The 13,953-nt window shown below is 39.1% G+C and overlaps 1 protein-coding gene across 1 annotated transcript in view; it reads right to left on the bottom strand.

Moving 5' to 3' along the window:
• Positions 1–13,953, bottom strand: part of LOC109916389 (receptor-type tyrosine-protein phosphatase R-like) — a 192,679-nt gene that overhangs the window by 126,254 nt on the left and 52,472 nt on the right. The window contains exons 4-6 of the mRNA XM_048607929.1: positions 13,556–13,711; positions 6,489–6,599; positions 2,761–3,023 (exon numbers count right to left, since the gene is read on the bottom strand). Coding sequence (XP_048463886.1) covers positions 2,761–3,023; positions 6,489–6,599; positions 13,556–13,711 — 530 coding nt within the window. The remainder of the gene's footprint in view (positions 1–2,760; positions 3,024–6,488; positions 6,600–13,555; positions 13,712–13,953) is intronic.

The raw sequence follows: 13,953 nt of genomic DNA, 5'->3' as shown, positions 1-13,953 counted from the left end.
TCCTACTATCTCTGATTCAACTTTAACATAGGTATGTTTTTTTTTACAAATGCATTGCGCAAACCACAAGAGAAAAGTCACAGCTGCCAGTGTGGCCTAGACACTTGAAAAGGAGTTCTGCACGTGTGCACTTTGTAGGAGTGTAGATTCAATTCCCATTACAGATTTACTAATTATGAAAACAGTATTTCACATAAAGATTGGAGAATGGTTTCCAAAAATTGCATCATGCTCCAAAATATACATTGTATAAAGCTTTCACTTCAACAAAGATAAACTGAAAAGCAATTTCAGTGCAACTAGCTTACATTAATGACGTATACAGACTGATACAAGATCTCAATAAATATGATATACTTCATCCTTCAGGGCATTACAGAGTCATAGAGTTGTACAGCAAAGAAACAGACCCTTTGGTCCAACTCGCCTATGCCAACCTGTTATCTTAAACTGATCTAGTCCCACATGCCAGTATTTGGCCATCTCCCTCCAAATCCTTCCTATTCATGGACCCATCCAGATGCTTTCTGCAATTGTACCGCCTCCATCACTTCTTCTGGCAATTCATTCCATATACGCACCACCTTCTGCGTGAAAAAACTGCCCCTCAGGTCCCTTCTAAATCTTTCCCCTCTCACCTTAAACCTATGCCCTCTACCGTGGGAGAAAGACTTTGGCTATTCACCCTATCTATGCCCCTTATGATTTTATAAACCTCTGTAAAGGTCACCCCTCAGCCTCCAATGTTCCACGGAAAAAAGCCCCAGACTATTTAGCCTCTCCCTATAGCTCAAATCCTCCAGTCCAAGAAAACAAATATATGGAACAATAATAGGGGGAATAAAAATGATGGAATTGCAACATAACTTCTATGACAAATAGTATTGAGAAAATAAAATTACTCATTTTAGTTAACATCAGCAGAACAGATTTCAGCTACATATTATGGGGTATTACATTATGGATCTGGATCTTGTGGTTTTAATGATAGTAAAATTGTTAGCATTCACCATCATTATCATGTGAAACTGACAGCAACTTCTGATCTCTGTGGTAATATTATTGATTGGATATGGCTGCAACAAATGACAATCACAACACTGTCAGTTCAGTACAATGATTATTCTCTGCATTAACACTAATTCGAATAACCCGTGGTATTCTTTTAACCCCTTAATTTTAATCATCTGGCTAACTTATTTTGAAATATTTAGCCATCTCACCTTCAATCACTAACTATAGTCATGAATTTCATACTCTCAGAACCCTCAAAGTAAAGATCTCTAACCTACTTATTTACTCATTGCAGTTTGTAATGCTTTCATTGGAGCGGTTCAGCTGTTCAAATGTCCTTTCCCCATGGACCTCCAAGATAATGGCATCATTGAACTGTTGGCAGTCTTTACTGGTGGAGGGTGGGGGAGGGGATAGTGCGATCAGAAGCTGCAAGGCAATCCTTGCTGGCAGAAATATAATTCAAGTGTTTACCTTTCTAAAGGCATAAGGAGCAGGATTTTGCGCTGGTATTGATGACCAAACTGTCATAAATCACTGTCGATACTCCACAGAAACCTTTAGGAGCTCACACACGTACAGAAAATTGAGATAATGTACAGAAAATCAGAAGTTGTTGTCAGTGGCTTTTTTCAGGGCTTGGAGCACCACCAGCCTTGAATCAATGGAATAGATAAGGATTTCTACTCTTATACTAATACCTGCATGTAAAACACTTGAAAAAACTCATCTTGTTGATAATGTTGTAACAGATGTGTTAGCTTCATCATTGTTACCATCACTAGTCAATGCGAAAAGTTTCATTTTAAGTCTCTTAGTGCATCATGAAGAGCCAAAGTGCTCCTTTAGGTATCACAAAGACATCTCAAATTTTACAAACACTTCCTTCTCTTTTGCAACCATGGACAGGATCACCTTCCACTCTGAACTGACCTATAACCAACTGCTGGGACTCTTTCCACATTTCTGACTGTCTGTCACCAAAGCCCTACTCTCACCCACCAACCAGGGAATGGTTCTGACCAGGAGATAGCAAGAACTGCTGATGCTGGAGTCAGAGTCGATACAGTGTGGAGCTGGAGGAACACAGCAGCATCAGAGGAGCAGGAGAGTCGACGTTTCGGGCATAGGCCCTGGATCTGACCAACATGAGCACAGGACTCCTTGAATATTTACATAAGTGAGGCCTGATCCTTAACATCACTCAGATTTTCAGATCCTGGACTCATCGTGTGAGATGCCTGTTTAGGGCTCATGAGCAGTGCACCTCTCCCAAACTTTAAAATTGGGGCTTATGTCAAGTGTTAGCTTGTTGTTTCAATGTTTGGTTATCCTAAATGGAGTTTCTTACCACTCACACATTGATCAGTTCATTCAGCAGTTGATAAGGCCACATTTTTACATCCAATGTCAACGAATATAAATCCACCATATTCCGTATTGTGTCATACCACTTTCTGATGCCCACTTATTCGTTCTCTAAAAATTTTGGATATATTAGACCAAAGCTAACCTCACATTTACCTCCATAGTCACAAATATTTTAATTATGCACCTAATTAAAACCAAATTTGTCATGCTAATGCAAAAAAAAACTGTAGTAAACATTTACACTAATTATTTACCACTTGCAATTGATGTTTAGTGCTAATTTTCATTCTTTTTGAAGTAGGCCATAAAGCACATAATACAATACTTCTTATTTCTTCTCATATTTCCACTTTTCTAAAAGTTTAGATAATTTACCTTTCTTGAAGACAAGCTGGCTTCATTTTGAATGGTGAGGGACCAGAAGAAACATATGGCTTGATTTCTGGTACAGGCCAACCCTGGGGATCGATGTTAACACTTACAGTGCCAGAAACAGAGCCAGGCTGTACCATACTGTTTGCAACTTTAACCTCTGGCTGTGACTGCTGCACAGGAATAGAGGAAAGATTGATCGACTGATGCTGTTGTTTATCCTGGTTAATTTGAAAGTGAAGTTTTTCCTTCAACCTGTATAGGAACTGATAAATATAAAAACAGTACTCAGTTATGGAAAAGTTGAATGACTAAACACATGATTTAATACAGTCTCTCTACACAACCAAATGCAATGTGGAATGATGACTCAAGAGCCAAATTGAACAGATGTGTTTAAGGGAAACTAGATAAGCAGTTGAGAAGAATGTAAATAAAGAGCTCTGAGTGAAATTTGGAAAGATGATGGGAGGCTCAAGTGGAGTATAAGTGCTAGAAGGTACTGCTTAGGTCAAATAACCTGTTTTTGTACTGCATATTCTATACAGTTTTGCCTAAATAAGCCCTTCCATCATAATAGTTCTACACCACTGTGTGCACAGACTGTCACTAAAAGACATTAATGAACCAGATGGGTGTATGTTTTGAGTGGCTGTTGATAGTGGTTACATTGTCATCATAAGGCCAGCTCCTTATTCCAGATTTTATTGAATTTAAATTTCTCCATCTGCCATGGTGTGATCTGAACCCGTATGCCTACAACATTGACAAAAATAGAAATTGCTGGAAAAGCTAATCGGGTCTGGCAGCACCTGTGGAGAGAAATCAGAATTAATGTTTTGGGTCGAGTGACCCTTCATCAGAATTTCTATTTTTGTCTCTGATTTATAGCACCCACAGTTCTTTCGTTTTTTATTTGTCCAGAACATTGGTCTGGGATTCAGGATTACAAGCCCAGTGACATTACAACTATCCCATCAGCTCCCTAATATCATCATATAATCATTTATATACATTTCACACATTTTATATACATAATAATTCAGATGACATTGAACTACCTTTCCCCAAACCAAATCGTCTGAAATAGTAACATATACAATCACAGGTCTGGCAATTGACCTCTCTTTCTGTATCTATCAGTGCTGACTAAGTCATCATGTACTCATGTTAATTTCTCTTAATGGCCCTCTCCTTCAGCAGAGGAAGAACATTGACAACCAGAGTGAATGTGCACAAACAGCGGGTGGGGGACAACTATCATATGGATCCTGAGCTGGCAGGAGACCAAGGGCAAGGTACCCATGCTGAAGAGGAGATTGGATATCCACAGCCATCTAGTGAGAAGTCAGCCAAGCACCTACTGCCAGCCGCACATCAAATCGTAATGTCTTAATAAAACCTTGGGTAAAGGTGTTGGCTGACAACACCAGCAAACTTCATGTTTTTCAGTGCAGTCTCCACATTCACTCCAAAGCACGACTAGCCCCTCATGGCAAACCTCGGAGGAGGAGCAGTCATGAGCCTCTGAGGATGTACCGTCAAGGCCTTTCCTCCACCCTCCATAAGGTCAGAGCCATTCACCTCTGAGCTATCTATAGTTGGTTCAGGGTCGCACAGTTGAAGAAGGAAGAGACGGTCAAGGGCTCTGACACTCAGAACTGCTGGAGCACAGGTTTCTACTAGTGCAGATGATGAGCCTCTGGACATGGATATTAACGAGCTGATGGAGACGCAGTGGCAAATAGGGAACATCTGTGCAGACTGGGAATGTGCCCCCAAGTTTAATCTGATGTTGTGGCTCCAACATTTGAGTACTTAGTGGATGTAGAGAGCCTGGACCAGCAAAACTGTCAGCAATTTCGGGTTGAGATCTTAACTCCATCGTTTAAGCCCTGGTTGGTTTCAAACCATTAATCATCCTTGGGTGCCCCGTTCCTTCAAGGGAGGGAGATGCCATTTCACACCAACAGGGAGGTGGAGTGACATATAACCACCCAAGATTGCAATCTCAGGACACTCCAGGATCCGTCACCCCACCTGCCCTCTGCCAGAGACCCAAACGCCTCCATTAGGACAGGCCAAGGAGATTGCAGCAGCCTGTTTGCAGAAGACACACAGCAGGCAGGAGCCTTCTAGGCTCAATATAGTTTGCCCACAAAAGGTAATGTGGCAAAACAGCCAACAGGATTCCTCAAACACTGCTGCAGCTACCAAGATGGCAACAAAATAACAGTAGAAAGAGTAAGATTAAAGACCTTTGGAGTCACTGTGGGTGCATGGTCTCAACTTTTGTAAAACCAGTCTACCTGTTGGGTTAAGGTGGTTGAACATGGAAGTACTGATCCAGGAAGAAGTATCAGAAATGAGATGTACATTTTCCAATTGAGATCTTGGCATTGTCAAGCTCCTTTTTGGGCCCTTATCAAGCTGCTCCTGTCTTGGGTGAAATTCTGCCCTACAGTTACCTCTACATGATTAACCCATGACTGGATTTCTCCTTTGTGGCCTTGATTGTCTCCCAAGAATGTGGTAATTAGGTCTGGCTAACTCTTGGAGGCTTTCGTTATCCATTCCCTGAGATAACAGCCTTCCAACCTATAGCCTGCATGTCAGTTTCACCCCCATGTTCTTAACTTCCAGGTGCACAGGCCAACAAATGCTCTGCAAGGTGAATGTGGATAACCCCAGCACCATTACAGTTGATTCTTAGCTGCCCTTCTTGTTAAAGGTCAATGAATGATGGGGCATGGTTGGGATGTTGGTGTTTGCAGCTGAAAGAATCTCTTTGCTTTTGTTCTCCAGTGAGGGTTTCCCTTCAGCAAAGCACTTAACTGAGTGCTCACATAATGATATTTTTCACTTTCTGTTTTGTTTCCTTCAGTTGGGAGTGTTTGTGCTGTGCAGGAATACATGCAAACAGATCTCAGGGCCCCTCCCAGTCACACTGTCCATTCTCTAATTGATCTTCTTTTGAAAAAAAATTTTGAAAAAGTCAGAGGTTCTAAATTTTTCCCTTGACTCTTTCACCTCTACCCTCCCTGTTTAAAATACACTTTCCTTCAATAACTGTCTTTTCTCTTTCCACTGACATCCCCTCTGTCCTTCCTCAACTTCCCCCTGTGATATCAACCCTTTCATGACCTCTCTCAATATTCCTGCTTCTGCAGAAACAATCCAGTCACAACCACAATCGCAATCACCAATCAAAAACTATCCATTATGCCACCCAGTTCCTGTAATATCACTGGACCATACGTTCAACTTTCTCCATCCTATTGTCTTTTCCACCAAATGGCAGAAGTTTGGAGCCATAATGTTGAAATATTTAAAATACAAAGGGGAGAAAAATTTAACTTGGACAACACTGTTTCGCTGTTGTTAGACTGGACAACCGTTATACGCAGAACCTGATAGTACTTCGCATTGTGGTTCAAGACAACTTTCCACTCCAAAGCCTTTAATTGAAAATCAATTAGATATTTTTTATTAACTCACAATTTTGATAAAAGACTGTTTTGAACATTTCTGAACACATATGCAGAAAAGGAATGCTAAAAATCTCTGAAAAGTTCAGTGTGACATAAATGATTAATATACATGTGTAATTAATTGTGTAAGTTGCACAAAAAACCCTAATTACAACCACAAAAGCTAGGATTTGGATCTTTGTTTCATACTAGAGTACACTACTTAATTGCAAATTGCACAATTAAGACAAGGAATCTTACCATTAAACATGTAATGACAATAACAAAGGCAGTGAGGAAGATAACCACAGCATAGACTCCTTCTTTATTCCAAATCCCATCCCTCCCATGTTCTCCATGCACAACATTTTTCTGAAAGGAAGCACAAGATTGACATTAGTCCAGATTGCTAAATATCTGTTATGCTTTGCATTTTCTTTTACAACAATTTACCTGTAATGTATCCAAGTTCAAACCACAAAAACAATTAGGACAGATGCACTTGTCAAAAATATTTACCGATCTGTTTTTGAAACTGAATTCTAATTTTTTTTGTCATTTCAAATAAAGTCAAATCTGTCAGGGTCAAAGACCAGTTTAATCAACATGATGAAAATTACTTAAAGGGCTTCAATGCTGTTATCATGAGAACACCTGACTCTTAAAATATGATTCTTTAAATTGATTTCATGGACATCACATAACTTCCTCCTGTAGCAGCTGTGAAGTCTAATATTGCAGGCTTTTGCCAAGCAAATTTGATTATAGTTAACGTTTATCCTTTTCCTTCCTCCTTTTCCCATCAGTTCATTCCTCTTTCCATTTCCTTTGATGTGGATATTGACTCCGGGCTGGCTTTTGTTTCTAAGGATGCACCAAAATCACATCCAGAGAGTTTTTAAAGGTGAGCCGAGACATGTGAGCATTAACATGCTGTTTTTAACATGGAGACAGAATATTCTTTTTCACTTTTTTTTCCTGGGATGTTTATTGCCCTTGAGAAAGTTGTGCTGAGCTGTAGTCCCTGCTGGCTGAGATATGACCAGTACTCTGTTAGGTAGGGAGCTCCAGGTTTTATGACCTACTGATGACATAGCTCCAATTCAAGGTATATGTGAATTAGAGAGGAACTTGGAGATGATGGCTGTTCCTAAACTTCTGCTTGGCTTCTCCTTCTAGGAAGTAAAAATTAAGGTTAGGGAATAAAATAACTTTGATGAGTTGTTCCTGTGCATCTTGCACCACTGGTGGAGAGGGTGACTGTTTAAGGTGGTGGATAGGGTGACAATGGATGGTAGCAAGAACTGCAGATTAGGCATGGAGATGGAGACGGCGGAAAAAGAGTTTGACATCCAGACGTGAATGGAATTCATTGATGTGTGGGTGCAAGGGAATGATGACGGTTCCTGAACCAAAACATTGACTTTCCTACTCCCCTGATTGCTGTGTTCCTCCAGCTCCACAGTGTATTGACTTGGACAATGGATAGTATTGGGCTTCCTGAATGCTGCTGTTGTTCTCCTCCAAGTTGATGGAGAGTTTTCCATCACACTGCTAAATTGTGCCCTGTAGGTGGTGGACAGATTTTGGGGAACCGCGAGGTGAATTACTCGCTGCAGAATAAACAGCCTCTGAATTGCATTTGTAAGTGTAGTATTATGTGGCTTGTGTTGTTTTTCCTGGTCAAAAGGTGAGCCTCAAAATATTGTTGGTGGAGAATGTATGGTAATACTATTGGTTGTCAATGGGACATGGTTAGGATCTGCCAAGATGGCCTTCTTTCTGAACTTGGGCAGCACCTGATTAAATGAGTGTGATGTCAGACAAATCATAAGGACATTAGAGGTCATATTTTCACAGTACACCCGCTTTCATAAAAAGAAAGTTTTTGCTTTGACAGCAGCAGTGTCCGTTGTTTTATGACAAAGCTGAGAAGAGCCATTTGCAAACACATTTGTTACAATTGATTTCAACAGTTTATTACTAAGACTGTTTAACAAATCACATTACGTAGGTGGCAAGAGAAGTGGCTTATTGGCCCAAATTCTCAATATTGTTGTTGTTGGATGATTTTATTATGTGAAGAGTCCTGGTCCTCAAAGCTAGATAAGCATCCATGCAAGCTTTTTCAGCAGGGTTTGGTTGAAGAGAAATTAAAAACATAGGATATGAAGCACCTCTTACATACTGCAACTTAGTGACGTTATGTTATCAACTGGCACAGACAGCATATTCAGAAAAAGAAACCTTCCTGGTTGGTGTATCTCATCAGTTCATAGTGGAGTCCAATCCTTCCCCTAACACAATAGCAACACATGCCCATTTGAAGTAAATTTTGTCTAACAGCAACTTAAAGTGGAAATACCAGCAAAATGTTTCCTTTCCTAACTTATTGCATTACCAGACTGAATAAACTTGAGCAATTTATGTCAGGCAGAGCTGAACCTAGGACGTTTACAACCTATATTCCACATTCTTAATGAGTCAAACTAGGCAGTAAAAAAATCATCACTTGATTTCCATTGTGATAAATCGCAGTGAAAGTTTTAATAGAGTTTTTCAATAAATTCATTTTCAAATATTTAAAATCAAGTGATGGACTAGACACTCTAATTAAAACCATTTTCAACTCCATTAATCAAACAAAACCAGGTCAACACTCTTAAATTTATCAAGGATATTTTTAAGTGCAACTTCTTTTTTAAAATTATATTCCAAAGTGCTAGTCAATTGCTCCGATCAACGGCAGATTTTACATTCACTACTTTGTAAATGAGTTTGAACTGGAACTTAATCAAACACCTTCTGAAAACAAGCATGATCCCGAGTGTAATTTGTACCCATCACTTCTCCTGCTGACAGTTAATAAAAGGAATTTTCCCTGTCACAGTACTTGGAGTTGTACGCTTCAAAACAAAATTATTTTCAGCCACTTCTCTTGCCACCTACGTAATGTGATTTGTTAAACAGTCTTAGTACTAAACTGTTGAAATCAATTGTAACAAATGTGTTTGCAAATGGCTCTTCTCAGCTTTGTCATAAAACAACGGACACTGCTGCTGTCAAAGCAAAAACTTTCTTTTTATGAAAGCGGGTGTACTGTGAAAATATGACCTCTAATGTCCTTATGATTTGTCTGACATCACACTCATTTAATCAGGGTTCAAAAAGATATAAATGCTGATGTAATGAACAAGAAGACTGCTGTTTATTTGTCCATCAAGGCACGCCATGCTTTGAGTCCAAATGCCTTTTCAATGAGGCAGTGCAACAACAAAGAATGAAAGAAGAGACAGGATCAGTGAAATGAAAAACACTTGGACAAAACTTGTGACCCTGAGCAGATGTCATCCTTGAGTTGAGGGGCAGTGATGCTGATGATATCAGCTCCATCCTTCCTAATGTTGCCTTGTTGTAATAAATCACCCGCAGCCAAATACAATATTACAAAGCTGTCTAATGGGGTGATTAATTTTCAAAGAACTTGGCTCTCTTGTGGTGAGTGACAGAAGACATCTGATGCACAATTGCAAATAAGCGTGTCACGTATAGGTACTTTATTGCATGTGTTAGTGTTACATAACTGTGCTGGGTGGGTCAAAAGTTGCATGTGCAACTTGGACCTCATGCCCTACCTGTAGTTTTTCACCAATATTTTTTCTCTAACTTCTTAGAAAATTTAAAGTTTGCTAAACATCATGTTTAAACCCAGAATTAAGAGTGTTCAAAAGACAAACAAATAAATTGTAGCACTGGAATACAGAGAAAACATCACAGTTTTTTTTTTCACAAAGAGATGAAGCTTATAGAAAGTTAGGAGATGATTTCCTTACATCCCAGTTCATGGTCATAATTTTGTGTTTTGGACAGACAACAAAATAGCATCTGCAGGAAGAAGTCTGAAATGCACACATTAGTTGGAGCTTAATTCCATCCTCTGTGTCAAGTTTGGTGCTAGGGTGGTATTTATTCAGGAGAATGGGTGATTGTTGGGGATCCAGCCACCTTCCCACTTCCACCTCTGTAAAATCTTCTGTGGGAAGTCTCATGAATGGCCTTTGACATTCACGTCTGCCACCATCAACTCACAGTGACAGCAGTATGTACCAGGTATAAGATGCATTACAACCAAGGACATTTGGATGGCATTTTTCAAATCCATGGCCACTAGCACCCAGGAAAACAAGGGGAGCAGGCACATGGGAATACTACCACCTATGGAATACTGCATTCCTGAACTGCTTCATCACATCTCATGCAAGTACACCATAGTGCTTTTAGGAAAGGAGTTACCCTCAAAACCACATACCATCCCGATTTGGAACAATATCATTGTTCCTTCTCTGTCGCTGGATCAGAGCACTGCAATTCCTTTCTGAACAGCACTGTAGTATGCTTGTTTGAGATGCACTGAAGCAGTTCAAGAAGGCAGAACCTTGCCAACTTCTCAAAGGCAATTAGAGATCGGTAATAAATACTGGCCTTGATAGTGATACTCACACCCCATGGAATAATAAAAAAAGTTTTCAATTTTCTCTTTTCATTTCACTCATTTATTTCACTCCTTTCTGAATATCATTCTCTTTTTAGAGTTTTAAAGTCTGTTGTTGTGGAAAGCATGCATGTCACATTATGGCTGTGTGAATGTGGAGATCACATCACCATGCAAACTGTTAACCATTACCTTTTCATGGAAATTAGGATAGGCGATTTGTGCTGATCTAGCCAGCGACACACAGATCCCACTAACAAACCTCTAAAACAAATGCCCTTCACTAACCTGTCTACAACTCTGCATGAATACAACTTAGCAAATCAAACTGACCAATGAAACTCTGCCAGGACTCAACTTTCAAACAACATTGTCAAACAAAACCTCTCAACAAGCATTAGGTCCGCTGTGGTACAAAACAGCCAAACTAATCAACATTTTGCCATCTTCCATTCTGAAAGAGTTAAAAACTAGCAGAAATGCAGACAAGAGTCATGCCCACAGCCACAAGAAACCAAGATTATTCAACTCCATCAACCAGAATCCCTTTGATCATTGCTTACAATCAATTGCGTACTAAACATTATGTTGGGAAGGACCATCATAGAATTTCTTTGTTTTTCTCATTTTTGGTTTGGAACTGTCAGCTGAAATTGAAAGTTGAACCTTGAATCTATTTTTACTGGTTCATGAATGTTGGCATAACTGGCTATAAAAGAGGGAAAAACCAGTAAAATACTGGTAATACTGGGAAATGAACATACTTGTCATACTGGAGCTACATTTTGAAGTGTGCAAGATAAGTTGGACCAGTATGTGCCACTCACAGGTTTTACGGTGATTTTTTTCTGGCTCGTCCATCATTTATTACTCATCCCTTACAGAATGTGCAAAAGCAAAATTGCCTAGAAGCTAGCGATATTTATCAGTAAACCTTACTTTTATGACATATTTAGTTTAATTCTTTGCTTAATATCAATGTTTAATATTGAAAATGCATTAATTTAGCAGTTCTTAGATTAACTACGTTTTTAATTCACTATTGTTTGCTTATTTTATATTATTTTATTTGATGAAGCACCCACTGCTCTATAATTTAAGTAATATACTGCTACATTTTTGTTTTTTGGGTTTCCTATTACTGGGGTGTTGGTATGAATGGTGCCGCAGTAATTTACAAGAAACTCTGTTACTATATTCCATGTGTTGGTATGCCTGCTGTTCTATGGTTGTACCGATTTAATGATGCCTGCTGTCCTGTTAATTCAGTAATGTACTGGTGCCCCCTGCTCCATGAGTTTGTTCCTTTGCTTCTGATCCTATTATCATATGAATTTGATTCATTGGCACCTCCTTAAAATTTAATTTGTTTGCGCCTGCTGCTCTATCTGTGTTGCTATTAACTTGCTGGTGCCTGTTGCTTTATCATGCTATTAAGTGGTGTCTGCTGCTCCATTCATTTAATCATTGACTGATTCCTATTTTGTTGGTAAGCTCATATGAAATGGAAGCAGTAATAGGGTAAACCTGCTCTGCATTCATGGCTGGTTTGATTGCATAACATTTAAACAATGGTGACATAGTGGTTCTGGACATGGACCCCAATTTACCTTGAACCTGTGAACTGCAGACACATGCTGGACATCTTCAGGCCACATGATGCCATCAATAGCCTTTTGGCAAGCTTGGAGGTGGAGGAGGAATTGGGTGTGTATTGAAAGGGATAAGGAGAGATAGGGTGTGGTGATTAGGAAATGGAAGAGAGAGTGAACAGGAGAGAAAGGGAGGCAATCTAGACCTGGACAATTGTTTCATAGCAATGGCCTGTGGTTTTTGTCTGGAGTTGATGTGAAATAATCACTTCCATTTTTCCTAATTTCTTACAAAACCTACTTTTTCTGGTGGCAACCAGCAATCAATGACTTAGGAATCACTGGTTAGGCCATATCTGGGCCTAGTTTTTCAAGTAGCCAACTGAGCAGGGCTGCAGTCAGGTCAGTCAAATCTACAATAAGAGTCTCAAAATTTATATTGGGAAATAACCACATTGTTGGGATCCAATATGGAGCATTTCATTTTGCACATGGATCAGTTATGTCCTGTTAATGATTGGCGTATGTAGATAGAAGCTGTTATCTGTGTACAAATGATCTAGCTTTCCAGAATACAGCAAACACATCTCTCTGATAGTAGACATAGGGATTACCAGACAAAAGAAAACCCATGGATCATTTAACTTGCCTTCTCTCATTTTGGTCCCTCTTCTGCTGCTCATTTGTTTTTATCCTCAAAAGTAAAGAAAAAAGCTACCAAAAAAATCTACACTTCAGGGAATAAACATTTCCTATTCTTGGAATTCACTTCATATTGAGCCATTGTTCTGTGACAGTTTTTGTCACATGCTATTGTAAAATCATTATTCTATCCACAGAGAGAATGATCAATTAATGAAGAAAAAAAGCATGAAATAGAAAAACAAATCTGGCAACTACCCACTTTTATCAAACCAAGTCTTGTCTGCAAGGCATACTTTACAGCACTGTAGAATAATAATTGCCAAGGCTCAGTCTAAAGATACACAGAAAGTAAATGGATGAAGGTAATCATCAATAGTGTTATTTGTTGTTCAGACACTCTGCTGCCTATCACACATTTACCATTTATTTTTCTTTATCAGTTCTTTTAGGACAAACTGAGGTTTCACAAAAACACTTTTAGTCAGATTGGCAGCTGACCTAAGCTTAGATGTGTCTGGCACAACTATGATGTCTTCCAACATAGGTGCAGATCTGCTTATATTCCGCAATTGAGACAATCAAAAGTGACAGTTCCTTACCTCAGGTGTAACCTGTGTTATGCCAAACTGTGACAGACTTTGGTGCAGCATATTTACATTGAGCGATTGCATCACTTCATCAGGAGATATTGGATCTAACGTGGCACTTTTATCATTCACTGAAGATATATAAAATTCAATGCAGTTCTTCTTGCCCTGTGTCATTTTCCAAACATAAAAATAAAAGGTAACAAGGATATTTCTGATTTAAATATTTTGCACAAATCTTAGCTCATTTCTGCATTATATGTACAGGAAGAATAATATTTCATCTACCTAATAAGTAGCTTAGCTGTGCAATTTGTATATGTTTACCCTTCCTTTTAGTAAGCAATTAGTATATCAATATGTTTAATAGTAATGTAATCTGCTGGACAGTATTTAAATATTTACACAAT

The sequence above is a fragment of the Rhincodon typus genome, chromosome 18 (assembly GCF_021869965.1).
Source record: "Rhincodon typus isolate 14 chromosome 18, sRhiTyp1.1, whole genome shotgun sequence".
In the NCBI taxonomy this organism is placed as follows: domain Eukaryota; kingdom Metazoa; phylum Chordata; class Chondrichthyes; order Orectolobiformes; family Rhincodontidae; genus Rhincodon; species Rhincodon typus.
Note: the sequence above shows the minus strand (reverse complement) of the source record. Positions and strands in the feature narration are given on the sequence as shown.